Source organism: Ciconia boyciana, chromosome 1, assembly GCF_034638445.1.
Source record: "Ciconia boyciana chromosome 1, ASM3463844v1, whole genome shotgun sequence".
NCBI lineage: Eukaryota > Metazoa > Chordata > Aves > Ciconiiformes > Ciconiidae > Ciconia > Ciconia boyciana.
Window position 1 is genome coordinate 65,167,617 of NC_132934.1, and position 18,640 is coordinate 65,186,256.

An 18,640-nucleotide genomic window follows, 5' to 3' on the forward strand; every position below is an offset into this window, starting at 1 on the left:
TTTATATTCTATGCGTGTATGCACAGAGCAATAAAGTGTTCTCAAGAGCTGCGTGCTGCTGAGGCGTTTAATCCATGCACAGAAGGAGTTTACTGCAAAGCTGCTCCCTCCAAAAGGCTTTTGTCATCACTGTGTTGGGAGGGAATTCAGTTTATTCTTTAATAATTTCATTTGATTTTGATATAATTTAAATAGCTAATGGTACACACTCCACTTTAGGATCAGACCTCATTTTATTTGTTTGTTTGATGTACCTTGAAAATAGTAAAAGCTAGTAGGGCAGAGAGAAAGTAAAGATAATGTTGTTCACTTGTGAGATTTTTTTCCCCTATAACCCTCTAATAAAAAAGTGATGATAGTTAAATAAACAGCACTCCTTCCAAAGACATTAGTGGCCACAAATTGCCATCAATGGCAGCTACTAAAAATACTTTAAAAGGCAGAGATTCGCATTTATTTGAGAACTGCTTGGTTTCAGAGGACATCTTAAAATCCATACCTTTGTGTTTCTCTTTTTATCTACTGGTGTTTTTATAAGTAATACTTGACATTTCTATCTCTGCAAAAAACAGAAGGGGAAAAGAATCAGGTTTTCTTAGTTTGTTTACTTTGTACATCTGACAGCACAGTTAGTTCATGAGTCATTTCTGCCTGGTTTTGGGGAAAGGGAAAAGACAAGCATCGTTCTGTCAGACATGGAAGAAATGTTTCCCAAATAATAAAAAAAATTATTTGTAGGGTCTCAGAGGTGGGCTTGGTGCCCAGGTCAAGGCTAAGTGCAAGGTCCTGCACTTGGGCCACAACAACCCCATGCAATGCTACAGGCTTGGGGAAGAGTGGCTGGAAAGCTGCCTGGCAGAACCTGGCAACTGACCTGGAGGTGTTGGTTGACAGCCACCTGAATATGAGCCAGCAGTGTGCCCAGGTGGCCAAGAAAGCTAATGGCATCCTGGCTTGTATCAAAAATAGTGTGGCCAGCAGGAGTAGGGAAGTGATCGTGCCCCTGTACTCGGCACTGGTGAGGCCGCACCTCAAATACCGTGTTCAGTTTTGGGCCCCTCACTACAAGAGAGACATTGAGGTGCTGGAGCGTGTCCAGAGAAGGGCAACGCAGCTGGTGAAGGGTCTGGAGCACAAGTCTGATGAGGAGCGGCTGAGGGAACTGGGGTTGTTTAGCCTGGAGAAAAGGAGGCTGAGGGGAGACCTTATGGCTCTCCACAACTACCTGAAAGGAGGTTGTAGCAAGGTGGGTGTTGGTCTCTTCTCCCAGGTAACAAGTGATTAGAGATCTCCAGTAACAAGAGAGGAAATGGCCTCAAGTTGCGCCAGGGGAGGTTTAGACTGGATATTAAGAAATTTTACTTCACTGAAAGGGTTATCAAGCATTGGAACAGGCTGACCAGAGAGGTGGTTGAGTCGCCATCCCTGGAAGTATTTAAAAGACATTTGGATGAGGTGCTTATGGACATGGTATAGTGGTGGTCTTGGTAGTGTTAGGTTTACAGTTGGACTTGATGATCTTAAAGGTCTTTCCAACCTATACGATTCTGTGATTCTGTGATTTTAATGACTGGCTTTTTGGATTTGGATTCAAACTGATGATGTCTTCTTAAGGTGAGGACATCCACCAAAGGTATTTTTTCTTTTCTTTCCCTCTTTCCCTGAAGGCGTAGTGAGGTGGACTCCTATAAATTGTGTTCTGGTGAGATAAGAAGTTTTTGCTCCTCCAGACATGGCAGAGTGAAGGACCACACAAATGACCCAGTACCTTTCCAAGCCAAGAGAAGTCGTTACCTTAAATTGCCTCCAATGATGGTTTAAACGAAAGGAGTGCCCATATGGTCAGTTCCTGTGTCGCGGGGCAGGGGACGGCACCGGCCAGCCGAAGGGGTGGACACAGCTCCAGTCAGACTCCTCATCCTTAATACCAGGGACAGGGATGTTTAGATGAAGCTCCTGATAGCGGGGCCTGTTTGCACACCAGCACCACGAAGGCTCACCTTCGTTTGCCACGTATCTAAGAAAGGCAGCAGTTCTTGTCTCACAAAACACCATGGACCCTGTGAAATCCCTCAAGCTCTATCGCTCTGGAAGCCGAGCCTGCAGGCTCTGTAGGCAAAGGACGTGGCTTCTGACATGGTTCAGGTGGGCACTAGCATGAGGCAAAATTCAAACATATTTGGTATGGATGGTTTGAGCCTGCTTGTGTTTAAATCAGTTCACTCACAAGCAGTTCTGCTCTCCCCTGGAGGTGAGGTTTGAAAACTGCAAATGGAGGCATTGCAGCCCCTTGCACAGCCGGGCTGATCGGAAAGAAAAGAGATGTTTACGGGAAAAAAAATAATTCCTAGCAGCAGAGGCCCACAGGTCTTCTTGATATAACCATGCTTAAGAACAGCTACAGCAAAGGGCTCTGACTCATAATCCACACAGAATACTACCTTTCCCAGCCATCCCTCTCCTGACCATGTCTGCCCCTGCAGCAAGGACAGCAGGACCTGAATCTTATACACATATATAGCAAATAAGTTCATCTCTGTCCTAAACAAACTTCCAGTCTAAATGGAGGAGACATTCAGTTCAATGTTTAATATTCTTCTTCCATACTATAGAAGAAGGAAAAGTACAGGACAGCCATGAGGTATTTAATAGCTCAGGTGCTCAAACCACTGTTGATCATCAGTCCGTTAGCAGGACAGGCACTGTCAAAACCAGCCCGAGAGGAAGGGCGGCTGTCTGACGAGGAGTCAGGGTGGAGGTTTGACTACATGTCAAACAGCAGTTTCTGTGGCACAGACACGGCTTTACGTGAAATTTCGTCTCTCACCTGACTGAAGCATTTCACAGTGACACGTGAATTTCCTTTGTCAAAAACACCGCTGTTGCCTTGTCTTATTCATTAATGTTTCGCTTAGGATGATAACATGTAAATCCCCGCACAAAGAACTTAGTGCGTTCTGCTCTCCCCAGCTGCTGAAGGAGATGGTCTTTATCTCCCCTGTCCAGCTCACATACCAGCACATCCCCGGTGAGCTCTTATTACTGCCTGTCATTCCCATTCTGTGTGCCAGTGCCACAGCGCAAGTGCCGAGCCTTGGACGACCAGCCTTCAGGTCTGGTCGTCTGCTCAGGCCAGAGTTATGGGAAGCGTTTTTCACAAAGAAAGAAAAGTTTGTATTGCTACAGCTGCCCGGGGATCTGGGGCATTAGTGCACATGTAGGGGGGCACCTCACTGATGGCAAGAGCCTACCAGGAAAGTAAATAAGGGTTCAGTTTATTTTCTGGGGAGAGAAAGAATCTCAGGGTTGGGGATACTCATGACTTACTGCAATCCTGCTGCCTCTGAAGCGCCATGTCCATCGTGCAGGCAGTGTCATGGGCAGGAGCGACAGCCTCCCTCCTCCTGCCATCCCGGCTCTGTGTCTTACTTGGACTAGGAGAGGCTGCATTTCCAAGAGTAAGCTCAGTCTCTGCATCCCTTCCAACCACGACTCTTTCACTATGATGGCCAAAAACTGTGCAATTTGCAAGGATGATCCTTTGTGTTGTGATTGCCAGTTCATGAGGAAAAGCTACCAAACAGTCCTGAGGTAGTAACCGTAGTCAGTTTTCATCAGTAACCCTCCTGGTGAGAGGCTAGATTAACTACAAGTGGGAACTTCCTTGCTCGGCTGAATACAAACAACACATAGGACTCGTATAATGGCCATAAAGATTCCTCTAGGTGGTATAAAATGGCATTTTTTGTGTCTGTAATGAATAGCACTAGGGAGGCTGATAAACCTGTGCAGTACAAGACATCCTGCAGAAGCACCCCAGTGACTGGCTGAGGACCATGCTATGCATCCTCTAACGTTGTGCACGGCGGTCATTATCTATCATCGCGGGATAAGCACATTCTCCAGTGAAGGGGCAGGACAGGGGCAGCCTTTTCTTAAAGAAGTCTCATGCTCATGAATTGCTTTATTCTCTATTGTTGTTACTCATTCTTCTTTATTGTTCGTTTGTTATGGGGCAGAATACCCCCAGCAAGGTGGAGTGCCAATATATTGGGCACTGTTCGAATACAAAGAGTAAGCAATGCTCCTTACATTGAAGAGCTTGTAATCAAAACAGGCAGGACAAAGCATGAAAGCACGGGGAGTATTTGAAATCCAAAGTTATTTCCTTTCCTTTTGTACTTAGCAAATGCAGCTTCAGTCTGGCCGCACAGATTTTCCCACCCACCTCTCTTAACAATCTTACATTTCAAGAGAGCTGAAATTATCATGTTCTTGCTAGCAAAGAGAGGCCTTTCATGTCATTTTCTAACCACAGCCATTTGAAATGAACCACAGAGCTTGGTTCAGAGCACCGTGGCTCTGATGGATCCTTTTTTTCCCGATACCACAATGTACTAGTCATGTTGACATGTCACACAAGGAACAACCACGTTCTTGCCAGACACCTTCATGTTACTGGCTAACCTAAGTGACATGGTAAAACATGGAAAGAGATGTGTGGTTGCTAATCAACCAACCTGATTTTTGAGTAAGGGATTCTGGGAGGGAGACCTCCCCGTTTATCCTGCTCTGTGCTTCGAAGCAGCGTAGGGCATCTCTGAAGACAGCTCCAGAGCCTGGGCTCTCACAAGGCTTTTGCAAAAGTCCAGAGCACTGACTATAGACTAATTGGGTGCTGGTGAGAGGCAAGAAGGTCGTTTTCATTTAAATAGGCATAGTACCTACCGCAGCAGCTCACTGGTCCTGACTGTACCCTGTGGCACTATCATAATATGAGTACTTATGAATAACCTGGCCATCTGGCAGCTATATATAGCATTAGGGGAGGCACCCAGAGTTCCCACATTCCCTGACCTTTACAACAGAGAGTATCTACAAGTGGCACTCCAAAACACATTGGAGAAAAGACATTCCAAATAGACAAACCAATGATCAGAACAGGGAACAGAGAGAGGGCCGTGACGGTGGTCTCACTGCAGGTCCATGATAGAGATTTGCCTGCAGATTCTAGACCTGTGTGATGTTCCCACTAAGTAAAGGAGGTGGGTATGGTAGAAAGTCCACACATTTTTGGTGGTGTACATATGCTCCTACAAATGCCCCCAGTTTCTGAGACTAATTCCAGGTGAATTCACCACATAATCTTACCTGTGTCTGCATAGTGGGGAGTGTAAAATCCATTTCTTCAATACAACTGCAACTAAAAAAAGCAGAGCAGCAGAGAAACAACAGGAAAAGTGTTGTAGAAGAGAAGCAGGAGGGGGCAGGAAGGAGTAGAAGGAGGCAAGGGCACCAGAGGAAAGGAGCTTGACACTAAAACCAGGCTGGCTGTGACTGCTTTAGAGGATCGTGCTATCTTAGAGATGGGACCAGGAAGAGTAGGAGATTCCTTGCCAGCAGCTGCTAGTGAACAGATGCAGGACATGCTGCACACGTAGCACATGTAGCATGCTACTGATGTGTGCATGAACAGTGGGACAACACACGGGGCTGACCATGCGTGTTACTATAGCATGTGTCCTGTAGGTTGCCTTCTGTGCCTAGGGCTCTCCAGGCAACTCAGAGAGGCCCACATAGGGAGGAATTAGAGAAGAAAATTAAACTACCAACTTTATGTTGACTTTAGTTGTTATCTCTTGAGACAGGCGTGTAGTGTCTGTAGCTATCCATTATTTCGTGTGTGGGTGGCAACTATGACATTTCAGGAGCTCAGAGTTTAGCTTTGATGAAGCTGGAGGCCAAAGATCAAAATTAGACTCATCTGGGTGGGCTAAGGTTCAGCCTCATCTGATACGTGTGTCTTTCCATAACACTTACCACCTGACAGAGTTATGAAGCCTGTCCTCACAGTGCTCTCAGGAAGAAATGAAATATTGCTGCAGAGATGGAAAACAAGAACAGGATATTTTGAAGATTTCCCCAACACTGCAGAGGGCATCTAGATTGGGACTGGAGTCATGCAGAGGGTAGAACCTGAATTTTGTGAGGGATTTTAAGATTTTGACGGTGATATTTAAAAGGGGAGTGTATAATGAAAGATTTTAGATTTTGATATAAGAAAAGTCTGAAAAAATCTCCCAAGTCATTTCAAATGTACGTTTCAACAGAGCCAGAATATGTCAAGTATTTTGTAAAATTTTATTCTATAAAATCCATCACTGAAAAACTAAAATTAAACAAAAAATGCAAGCTTTTTTTCCCCCCAAAAAAATACTGAAACGTGATGATTCACTCTGTATTTGTCTAAAGCAAAATTCCAGAAAAATCAATGGTTTCATGAAGCATTCTGGTTCCCAAGGGAGTGCTCATATTGAAAAAACTGTTCCTGTTGAAATTTCTCCATACAGCTCTGTTCAGCACCAGTTCAATATTCAAGGCTCTGGTGGCACTCAGTTCTTTCCCTGTGGAGCCACTAGACTAAGCCACTTTCTATCCAAACATCTTCCCTTAGGTATTTCCTTACTGCTTGCACCAGCTCTTCTCAGGCGACTTGGAAAGTGGTATGTCTATCACTCTTCTAACTTCTCTTTGTTTTTTTCCTCCCTCCTTCTCCCCTTCCCACTCTCCTCCAGGAACCTTCTGCATCATTTCACTGTGCACGTGCGTGGCTGGAATCAACTTTGAGCTCTCCCGCTACCCCCGCTACCTGTACGGACTTCCCGACGACATCAGCCATGGCTATGGCTGGTCCATGTTCTGTGCGTGGGGGGGCCTGGGCCTCACTCTTATCTCTGGCTTCTTCTGCACTCTGGCCCCTTCTGTCCAACCTGTCCCCAGGACCAACTGCCCCAAATCTAGACCTGAGAATGGGACAGTGTGCTAAAACAAACAGCAAACACACACACACATTCATATATATATATATGTCTATGTATAACTATACATGCATATATATGTATATATAATTATATATATATATATAAAATCTCAAATTAATGCCAGTGCCAAGGTAGAGCTGAGTCCAACACGGCACTCACATGTCCACCGGACTCTGTGTTGCTTCGTTCTTTCTCACAGCGATGGGAAAGCTTTTCTCTCACATGGCTCTTCCATCCAACTCTTAACTTCAGCATCATACCTTAGAGGTTGAATGAACATCCAGTTGCACCTACCTACTGCCATTTGGGAAGGGGAACAGGGGGTCCGTGTGGGGGATCTGGAACCAGAATCTGTACAGGACATGGAGGGTGGGATGGGGGGGGACAAAAAACCTGTCCATTGCAGACAGAAGGGAAAATGCAAACAGCAAGCAAAGGAACAAATCAAGCATTTAAGCCACCTCTACAATGTACCTCCTCAAGGCCATTATCAGAAACCCACCCACTTCCTTTTTCTTTCTTAAAACAAAATGACAGAAGCCTGCCCTGTCATTGATTTTGGGTTTTTTGGGGTTTTTTTGCTTAAAACACAGAAAACAAAATGGACAGAATGTGTGGGGAAAAGCAGAAAAGCGTTTTCTCTTTGCCTGCCAAACTTTAGAGAGAAGCAAACAAGTGATAATAATAATAATAAACAGATATAACAAAATAAAAACAGAAAACAACAAAAAAACTCCATGAGGACATCTCAGCGGACTTTCCAACAATGCGGTTTTAATCTTCCAGCTGCCTTACATCCAGGCTTACAACTGAGGCTGAACTGCTAACGTAAATGCAGCAGAAGGCCTTTTGAAAATGCTGTGATACATGTGTGTATAAATTTTTCTTCCCTCTTCTTTTATTTATTTTTTTTTTAAGAAAAAGAAAAATTTAAAACATTGCAATGTGATTGTCCACTAAACCATCCATGCTGTGTTTGTGGCCCAAGACTGAGGCACCGCCACTGCAGAAGCGTGAGGAAAGCCGTCAGGTCTGAGACAGCATGTCTCCTCTGGTGAATTTCAGGATGTTTTTTTGTTTCCACGGAGCATCTGAGAGTTCAGGGTGGTGGATCCAAGTGAAGACCGACCAGGGAGAAGGGAGGTGGGGGGAGCCCTGGCAGTTGTTCTTCCCAGGTATTTGCTGGAGTGGGATTTCATTGAGTTTCCATTTCAGATGTTTAAGACAACTGGGCAAAAGCCATTGCCGAGGAGAAAAGGGGAGCTAATTTTTGTAAGGGAGAAGTAAGAGACGCCTCTTGTTATGTTCATGTATGCCAAATAAGACCTTCCCACATCTTGTCTTTGGAAACTGCCCCGGTTCACTGGACATCTCCACTCTCCATTTGGGAGAACTGTGTACAGATGGAAGCGGAAAGGTCAGATGCAGAGAACGGAGATCCATTTCCCATGAGCTCAAGCATTGTATGATATAATTGCGAATCCACAAATGGGACTCTCTCTCTCTCTCTCTCTTTTTTTGTCTTTCTCTTTTTCCTGCTCCTCCTCTTCCCGTTGTCCCCTTTTTCCTTCAGTCTGCTCTTCCCATCGTTCAGGTCGTAGGTCCCAGAAGAACTAAATGAACAGCGAAGTCTGGAGAGGCGGGTGAATGCCATTAGGGGAAGCAAAGCATTTTGGCTGGGGGCAGCGGGTCCTTGCAGGATAACAGTGGTTGAGGGGAAGGTGGGGCCAAGGTCCAAGGGTGTAACCAAATGGAGTCTGAAGAGGCGATGACCGAATGGCCATACGCAGGAGTGAGGGTACCACTGACAAACACACAGGCAAAGGGAGACAGGGCAAAGAAAAAAGGCCTCCCCAAAACCAACCCAACCCAACACGCTCTTAATTCAGGGATAGTACCAGCAATCCTTTCTTACATGATAGCTGCATGCCATCAGTCCTCATTAGTCAACAAAAATCATCCTCTGCATCTACAAAAACTTACCAGGAGAAGGAGGCAACCTGTTGAAACTGTGCCTACTCCACAGAAATTTCCGGGTCATGCCTTTTACACAGCTGGCAAGAAACAGTATTTTGCTCGGTTAAAAAAATCCAACCAACAAAGAATTCTTATGCAATACAATTGCATAGCCAGCCATTCCCCTTCCAGCCCTGCTTCCCCTCCTCGTTACACCTTGTGTGATGATGTTGCTTTATTAACAGTGCCCAAAGAAATGAAGTTTCTGGAGGGCATTTTGGAGTAGGGTAGATTTGAGTTTCTTTCATTCTTGCTCAACTACCTGGCTTTTGCTTTCTCCGGTCTACAAATTCCCCAAACATGCCAATGCCAGCTGCCAAGCCAGTGTGTTGCCACTGAAGTGTCATCCCTGGCAACTGAAGTTTTGTCATTTCATTCTCCATTAGATCTGACTGGAGAAAGTATTTATTTATTCATGTTGAAAATGCCTCTTGAAGAAACTTCCTTTTTAAGTACATTGGTTTATTTCTTTTTTCTGGCAAGGTTTTCAAATAGAGTGGTTTTGAAAAGCTTTGAAACCATTTGACTGTGCAAGTGCCTACTAGGTAAGGAGGCTGATGAATTACTACTGGAGTGAAGAAGGAAATTAAAAATAAAAACAGCTCTTGGAAAGCTAAATGAAAACTGAAAGCAGAAAATCAATAACTGAAAGCCAAAAGAGACCTATAAAAAAATTTGTGAAATTTTTCAAAATATGAGCAATTTTGAGAAAAAACAACTTCTTATTAAGAGATTAACGCTTTAGAAAAATGGTAATTGTTTCATTAAACCAGCTTTGAACACAAAGTTTCTTCCTCCTCTGCAGTGCTGAGTGCAATAGGGAAGGTGTTTCACGTGGATACAGATACCTGGAGTGACTCAGGTAAACTAAAGGGCACAGAGGTATCTAGCTGGTGTCCACCATCAGGCCCTGCGGCATGGAAAGCAGTACGACAGCTCCTGTGACAATGTACGGTCTGGTGTGGCCCGTGACTGGTCACAGGGTGTATTCTTTTCCAGATACAGTTTTGAAAGAGGTATAGCAGTAAGATTTAAAGAAATGGAAATAATTTTGCTCTTTCATGGATTCTCAAAGCTTTGCTTTCTTTCTGCAGCTGGCATGAAAATAGTTCTGCCTTGGTGAAGTAGTCTCTGATGGTGTTGGTTTACACGCTGTATATGAGCCTGTGTGTTTGTCTGTGTGTGGTGATGGTGGCAGAGGGTTACGATTATTTTTCTTTACAACAGAAAAGTGTAAACCCTGGATCTTTAGGCCAGTTCTGTGACTTTTCACTCACTATAGCATAGGCTCTCTAAGGCCTGTGTGGCTGTGAAGCATCTTAAAAACTATGGGAGTAAGTGTCTGAAGCAGCAGATGATCATATAACCTTAATCTCAAACTGGATCCCCAAAGGGACCATTTGTCCAAACACCAGTTCTCTCATCTTTGCCTCAAATAAGGGCAAAACCCCCTTGGGATATTGTGCATTTCTCTCCGTGCTACTCGCAGAACTGGGAGAAGCCCTGCGTGCTTCGATACCCTTGAAGGGGGCTCACAGCCCCACCACGCTTTCTGTTGGCTCAGACTCATCTTTAGAGCAGGGTTGACTCAAAATACATCCAAATCCAAATTTGCAGTGGTTAGTGTCTCCATCTATCCTGAGCCAAAGCACACTCCCATCTAGTCTAAGCTTCTGCATTTTTGGGAGGCTTTGAAATATCTTTCTGAACAGAGATTCTAGCTTTTTGACTAGTGTCTTGTTTTCTAGTTTGAGGCGTAGTTAACTAGAAATCTGTTAGCTCTGATCCCAGCATTAAGGGGCTTGACCCCATCCCTCAGCTCTGCTCTGGCGAAGCGCCTAAGCATGTGCTTTACTTGGAGCATGTGACTAATCCCCTTAACTTTGGTAGACTATTCATATGCTTAAAGTTAAGAATGTGCTTTCCTGGATGATGTTCAGCTTCCTGCAGAGCCCAGCCCCCGCTCTTCTTTTCCTATCCCACCCCTGCAGATAACGTGACACTCTTGTCCTAGCCTGATGTACAAGTGGGTGTTTGGTCTCCCTTTCTGTGAGGCTGGTAACGCGGGGTCCGTAGCTGGCAGGCTCTCTCTCGCACGTGGCCTTTCATGTTGCACCGCTGAGACAACACGTCTCTGTGCTCCAGAGACCACAGAGGAACCTGACTGCAGTGAACACAGACATCATGAAATGCCAGTCCTAGGGAAGCAGGATGAATTGGCTCAACCCACTGCGATCTGCAGGCTGAGGTTTTGTGTATAGTGACTCTCAGTTATTGTACAGTGAAGTTGTCCTGTGACCGTAGCGAGTTAGCTACAGGAGGTTCTGCTGTCCATCACTGCTGGGAGCACTGTATACGTGAGGGCTCTACGTGTCAGGAGTCCATGTGCTCTGTATCTTATGTACTGTATAGGACACCTTCTTCTTCAAGCTAAAGCTGTTTGCGTGTTAAAATTCCTGACTCATATTGACCACCTGTATATATCATCTCTCCCTTCTCCCTCTCTGCAAAACCACAACTGATCTTCCCTGATCTAAATAGTAGTCCCTCCAGTTATATTTCCAGTTGGGCTTTTTTCTTCTTTCATTCTACCCCAGGGACAGTCACAACTGGATCGCAAACCACTAGTGACCAGAGCAATTTCTTTGAAATATTGCTTTTGAAAAATTGCCATTACTTTTTAAAATGTTATTCCAGCTGCGGTAACAAATGAAAGGAAAAAAAAAACCTCAAAGTCCTCTAAACAGAGGATCCTCAGTCTCCCAGGAGAGAATCGTGAGAGTGCAGGTATTCTGCTTTCCTGTAGATGCGAGTCATTTGGGGCCACTTTTAGCTACGGTATGTTAGCCGTGCGGTTCATTGGATGATGAATTAAACAATGTTGGTGAGGGAGAGGATTGATATGCAGGGGGTATCTCAGATGCCCAAGCGTTCCTGGAAGACTGTGTCTCCATGACTGTCCATTTACCCACCATGCAGTGCCTCCGAATCAGGCTCATCCCTGGAGCCCCACTGATAAGCAGAGCTCAGAAGAAAATCACTGTAATCTGTCCTTAATTCTTGAGTGCCAAGCTAACTGCCAGCAGTGAAATGGAGAGGAAATAATATGTTACCAAGTATAGCTTAAATAAAGACATACATTATTCAGGCTCTTTCTTCTGTGTGTCTCTACGTAGGCCTAGAAGGGCTATAGGAGTGCTCAGGCACATTCACACAAACCAACACTGCATTTCCTTGCCCCCAGGTTTTGCACTCTTTCATGGCCCATACTGCTGTGCTCATCCAGCCAGCAAGGGAAGACTCAAGGTGAAAAACTGAGACAGCTCTGAACAATTGCCAGGCACGACTGAGAGACAGAGTAAAAAGTGTGCACGAAGCACAAACAGCATGTAAAGATTAGTGATGGATGAATTTCCAAGGTCAGGTACTGAGTTTCAAACAAGCCTAAAGTTTGATTGCAAATTCCAGGCCAGATCCATAAGATCTTGGTTCTGCCAGTGTAAACTGGAAAGCTCATAAAAACAGGGCTTCGCTCAAAACTTATAGCCCCACTGTTTCCAGTAAGAGCCAGGAATATAATGCATCTGTTCCATAGTCTGTTGAAGTCCCTAGAAAGCTTTCCCTTGGCTCCAGTGAGTTTTGGATCAGGTGCCTCAGAAAATATTTTAGTGCTGTCCTGGCTAACACTGAAAATGAAATGTGTGCTCACACTCACAAAACCTAATTTTTGGCTTTAGAAAGAAACAGTCATCAGATGTTACCTTTTTTTCTTCCTCCCTGATTTAGGGCTTCCATCCTGTCTGCCCCATTGCCCCCAATAATCACTAATACCCCAATCTTACAGCCGTCTTCAGAGCCATAGATAGAGATTGCAACACTTTTTAAAACAAATGACCTACTGCTGGTGCGAGAGGGCTCTGTCAAGCTCCCTGTTGACATCAGTGGAAGAACTGGAGCCCGATACAATGCTGTCATTTTAACTGCAGTATGCCCTGCCCATGTCTAGGATTTAACTTGGAGAAAGAGCTTAGATGACTGCCTCAATATAGGGCACAAGGGGGAAATGAAATGCTGGTCACCTCTAGTAAAGCACTCCAGAATCACAGATCAATTGTCCTTCCTTGCTCAGGGAAGACTTGCAATGAAAATAACTGAGGCTTAGATAGGTTATCTCCAGGGGGAGGCGGGGGAATGAAAAAAAGGAAACCAAACAGCAGTTGCTATAGGTCAGAATTGACGGGCATTGGTAAAGTTACGTGAGGGTGACCCAATGTCGCCTGCAGCCTCAGCAGCAGGAATTGTCAGTCCCTTCTAGGGCTGCATTTTTATATTTTTTCCTTCACTGATTAACACTCCTGCAGAGTGGCAGAAGGCGACTTCAAAAGTTTTCTTGTGTAGGGTGTACACACATGGACACCCTCACTCCCCTCCTTCCTTAGACATACACACATGCATACCCCACATGATGTGGGTGCTAGTAACCTGTAAATATGTGTACTATATAGTGAGAAAATACATGGCAAAATGCAGCATAATAGTTTGTTTTCTATTCTTTTATACTTAACTCAGGAGTTGCAATGCAATTCATATGCCATCTGCGTCCGTGTTAGGTTGTGCAGATCGCATGGAAACTATCTGCTAAAAAGATGTGGGGAAGCACAATACAACTGGGAAAAATTGGGTATTTGCCACCAAAATATATTTGGATATTTAAGAAAGAGTTGCCAATGTTGTTCAGATCCCAGAGATGCAGGGAAAGGAAGCAGCTGAGACACCAATACATTTTTCTTTCTGCCTATTTTGCCTTTGGGCAGATACATGCAGCAAAAAGGGAGGCAGTGAACAGCTCAGGGCAGTAACATCCTGAAACACCCCAGCAAGACTCTCCAGAGCTGACCATCAGTGCTCTTCAATACAGGGTTTCTACAGAGCTACTTCTGATCCAGTCAGTCCTGAGCTAGCCATCCTACCTCCGAAAACACAATTGTGTCCACAAGTCCTTACTACCTTCTAGTGCCACAGGCCCTGGTACTAACCACTTGTGTGCAATACATACGGGTGTCACCTTCTGAGTGTGTAAGGCTGAGGGGAAAAACCTGAAGTCCCATCAGAAGGACAGCCTTGGTATTCACAAGATTGGTTCTTGCAACCCGCTGTTGCAAGGTGCTTCTCTAACAGATGGCCTCAGTCACAAGAGAAAAAAATGCACCACAGCATCTCCAAATCAGAGAAGTTTATGACCCCCTAGTGTAAAAATCCCGCTGTGCCAAGAGGCAACACCATGGCAGGACACCACCTGAGTCTTATTTCTGTCCTCTGCAGAGGGCTTCTGTGGGCTGTCGGCAGCACGAAGACCGCGGTTAATGCTGCTGGCACAGCAGGGAGCTTCACATCCCTGTGGCTCTGAGCCCTACCTGTGGCAGCAGAGCACAGGAATATCTCTGTAAAGGCAATTCCTTCAAGTGGCCTTGTTATTTTGCCAGCTGGTCAGAAATACCCAAACGGTAACAGTGATTCTGCAGTAGATGAGATAAAGAGTCAAGTCTTCAAAAAGCTGCATGACCTGCGGGTTTTGCCCCAGTTTCAAAGTGATGTAGACACCAAGGAGCATGAATCAGATACGGCTCAGTCTCCTGGGGCCAGCTACACAAAAAAGCCTCAGCATCCAGTTCCTCCTTAGATGGTGAATAGGAGTAAAACACTAAATGCCTTTGGTGCCTACATATTTTTTAAAAAAACATATACGCTCCTAATTTGCTTAAGCTCTTGTGACATTTTATCTCAAGGATAGTTTTCATGTGACTGTAGAGCATAAGGCTGTATTTTTTTATGAAGGGTTATTCATTAACAATATAGATCATAAGAAAAAGGTTCGAGTAATCAGAACAATAAAATGAAAGTGCAGCCTTAGACTATTCAGTTAGACTGTACTGAATTATTTATAACTCCTGGGCACCAACAACAATCATAGACATCTACTTTAAGCTGTTACTATTTTTACTCGGCAATTTCCATCACTTAGAGTGTTTACATTCATGTATTTGTTGTTTGATCTTTTGCAGGACAAAATTTCCCCTACTTACACAGAAAAGCATATTTGAGGACTTTTGAAGATATTTTTCTGCGGTATCTTAAATTATTTTTAAGTATTTTGAGGCCTAGTATGACAGATGTTACAACTTTCAAAGCTGTAAACTGTACCTAAAATGGGCTTGAACTTTCAGTTCTTTCTCAAGTAAAATTTGCTTTGATTACAGGTCATTGGAATCAATGGGAAATTTGCTTCATTAACAACTGTAAGACTGTGTCCTATTTATGTGTATATGTGATGAGGGGACTTAGGTAAGGGGGCTGTACTTATATGTCAGCCCACTTAAGGATCTTTTGCGTAGACACAGGAACAGTCACTGCTAAGTCACTGCAACTTTATACCAATCTCTTTTTGTAAAAAACAACCATTATACTTGTGTGTGGCTGGAATAATGCAGTGGTAAATCTAGCCCATAGTCTGACACACATATACATGTATATATGTATATATATGTATATATATTTGTAAATTTATGAAAAATGTCCATAGCTTCATGATTGCCTGAAATAACCTGAGGTTGATGTACAGAATTTCAGGCAAAGGACTGTTTCTTTTTCACAATCCTCATGTATCCCAGATTTAAATCAAAACAAATTAAAAAGTACTATTTCCCAGGAAGATCCTCATTCCGCCATTGCGCCAGTCGAGGAGGGGTACCACACTAAAGTCAGCGGCATGCGCATCCACAGATGTACATCCAGTCACAGGACTGGGTCTCAAGGGCTTTTTTAAGGAAAAGAAATGGACTGAAAAAGCCACAGCAGAATTTCTGTTCCACATTAGCTCTCTCAATAGACTCACTTATCCTTTATTAAGAGGCCCTTTGTACAGATGCTGTTCTTCTGCACTAGGTGTACGTTTGTGAGGAGCACCTTTGTGGATGAAGTCAAGCTACACAAAGGCCTGCATTTTCTGACCTGCATTCGTCCCCATTAACCTTAGGCACTTAATTGAGCTCTTTATGTCAATGGGGCTCATGTCCCTTGCTTTCTTGTATAGTTAATGAAGAGAGGCAATCGCTTCTACATGGTGAACCTGTAAAACTGACATCTAAGTCAGCTTTAGGAGCTCCCTCTCACTCCATAGAGTGACCACTCACCTATCTTGGGTGGTCCCAAGATCTTAAAAGATCTTAAATCCTGGTGAGATGAATCAGAGACCTAGTGCAGAAGAACATCCATATGGAGATCAGCCATGGCCCTGTGCTTCAGGTGCATGGCCTGGCTCACCATGCAAAATGCAGATGTTAATTGTGGAAGACTGTTGGAGCAAAAGGAGATGTTCACAGCAGCCTTCCCCTCCCAAACCACAACATGACTGGAAAGGACAGGGCTTTCCCCAACCCCTGGAAATTGCATTTGAGGTGAGTTCCTCGTGGTGGTTTCCAGCCACAGACTACTGGGTGGTCCCAGTGCTGGAGGTCAGAGATCTTTGGTCTGAACTCTTCACCTTTCTCTGCCAGTCCTGGGCATTGCTGAAGCAGTTCAAAGAGCAAATTTACATCCTAAAACTTTGAATAGCTAAGCTGTTCAAAGGTTACTTTCTTGCTCCATCCCCAAGCTGGCCTGAAAAAAGTCATCTAGCTGGTAGTGACAATCAAAAAATTATCCTCCAAGGTACAATTTGGGTAGTTTCTTTTTTTTTTTCAATGTTAATAACTGCTTTACAAACAGCTTACATGGAGATTAAAGAGATTGCAAGTTCATCCCTTATTGTTGGGATTATAGTTGTCCTCAGAAAAACTAAACTGAGGACTCAACAAGAGAATGAACTGTGACTGTATTATTCAGAAAGCTGCTCTGACAAGGCTGAACATACATCTCCATCTCATGGTGAGAGTCTCTCAGAGCCAAAATTTGGAATCGCATATTGATAGCAATTCTGTCTGGAAGGACCAGCAATTTAATCCAGTATAAGAACTTTGGAGCTCTTGTATATTCCCATATTTTACCTGAATAAAACAAACACAGTCAGAGGAGTGGGAGAATTAAACTGATTTCTGAACACTCCAGTGAACTTAGCCAGTGAACTTTGGATGTTGTGCCAACGTATGGTCACTACTATTTGTTGCTACAGCTAAATTTAAGTCAGTGACTTGACAATCTTCACCCATCTCTCAGGACCACTTTATTTTTAAAAATACTGTTAAGATTATGGCAAAACGGACTTCAGCTGGTCTGCAGGGATGTGTAAAGTAAAGATTCAATACTGTGTACCAGTACTTACAGAAAGACTTTAGCAAGAAAGTGGAAGATGAAACTGAGTTCCAGGGATCAAAAGTTACTTTTCAGCATGGTACCTCCTTGACCAAGCTGTACTGTTTCATCCTGACATTCCTCTCCTGTTCTCCCTTTCCCTTTTTTGAGGAGCCAGATATGTATCTCTCTCTCTCTCTCCCCCCTTTTCCTCCTTCTGTGTGAGAATATAGAGATGCTTCCTGTAAAGACGTTTTTCTCTAAATCCCATTCCATACTGACTCTTGCATATGTGACTGTTTTGTTATTTGAGATGTCTGTGAAAAAGAAATAAAGGCTTTAAGAGTGAACTCTGGAAACGAGGAGGAGCTTGAGAATAAATCGAATTGAAGGATACAGCACCCTTTTCTGCAAGACTTTTCAGAATGTTCCTAAATTCTCATCATGGCCCTCCCTCAGTCCCTCTCTGTGAGAGGAATGGCAACAGTCCTGGGATGTGGGACTCTCAAAGGTTGCTCTTTTAGCTGTCAAATCACTGTGTCCCACAAGGGTTTTGCAGACTTTTCCGAGTTTTACTGTCAAAGGAAACCTCCTTTGAAAAGATGATAAAGTCAGTGTGCAACACCGCATGGGAGGAGGCTCTAAAGGGTGACTCTGTCCCAGTTTATTTTTCTTTCCCATTCTTTACAACAGCCCTGCGTGTCCAGCCACGCACACTCTCCTCCCTGCTGGGCTGACTTTGCCAAGGGTGTAGCTTGCCATGAGGGGCCTGCCTGGCCCCTCTTCCCCACGCCGCACTTGGATTATCTTCTTGGATAATTTTCCACTTTCTCATTAAAAAACCTGTCTCTCCTCCTAGTGAAAGCCATAACCACTCCTGTGACCCTGCAGCAGGGAGCAGACGCACAGCCTCCCACGGGACAGCAGCAACGCCTGGCACCAGGGCGATCCTAGGGTTTCGGCAGAAGGATGGGTGCAGCTCACACGGCCATCTCACACCAGAGAGCTAAAGCCTCACCTTGCCTTGCGAGCTCCCACCGTGCTGCTCATGAACCACTTGGCCAGTTCAGAGCTGTGGGTCTGACTCCTCGCGGGCTCACGCTTGTGCCATCACACACTCCTATAGCAAATACATGCAAGCATGGAGAAACACACGCCTGTGTGAAGACACTAGTGTTTTGCACAAGGGTCGGTGAGAAATCGGACTCACTGGACTCTCCTCCATCCACAGTAGATGCATCTCATGCAGATATTTGCTCTTTAGGGTTTCTTCTGCCACAAGTAATATTCGCCCTAGCCATGAGCTACCACACTGGCCAAAAGTTTTTGGAGGGTTCCCCTTCCTTGACTCCCTCATTGGTCCTTTTTTCCTTAAGGAAAAGCATCTTTTTGCTCAAAAGAAATTAAACAACTCCCATAACCATCCTTTGGTGATGACAAAAGTTGCAATCACCACTGTCTCTAACTGACAGTTTGGGAGGCTTAGGATAATAATTCACTTAAATGCCTGCGAACTT

General features: G+C 44.4%; 1 protein-coding gene across 2 annotated transcripts in view; it reads left to right on the forward strand.

Annotated features, from left to right (window-relative positions):
* Positions 1-6,952, forward strand: part of TMEM178B (transmembrane protein 178B) — a 225,095-nt gene extending 218,143 nt beyond the window's left edge. For both annotated transcript variants that reach the window (XM_072849645.1, XM_072849656.1), the window contains one exon: positions 6,576-6,952. In XM_072849645.1, the coding sequence (XP_072705746.1) occupies positions 6,576-6,826 (251 nt within the window). In that variant the 3' untranslated portion in view covers positions 6,827-6,952. The remainder of the gene's footprint in view (positions 1-6,575) is intronic.
* The last annotated feature ends 11,688 nt before the right edge of the window (positions 6,953-18,640 follow it).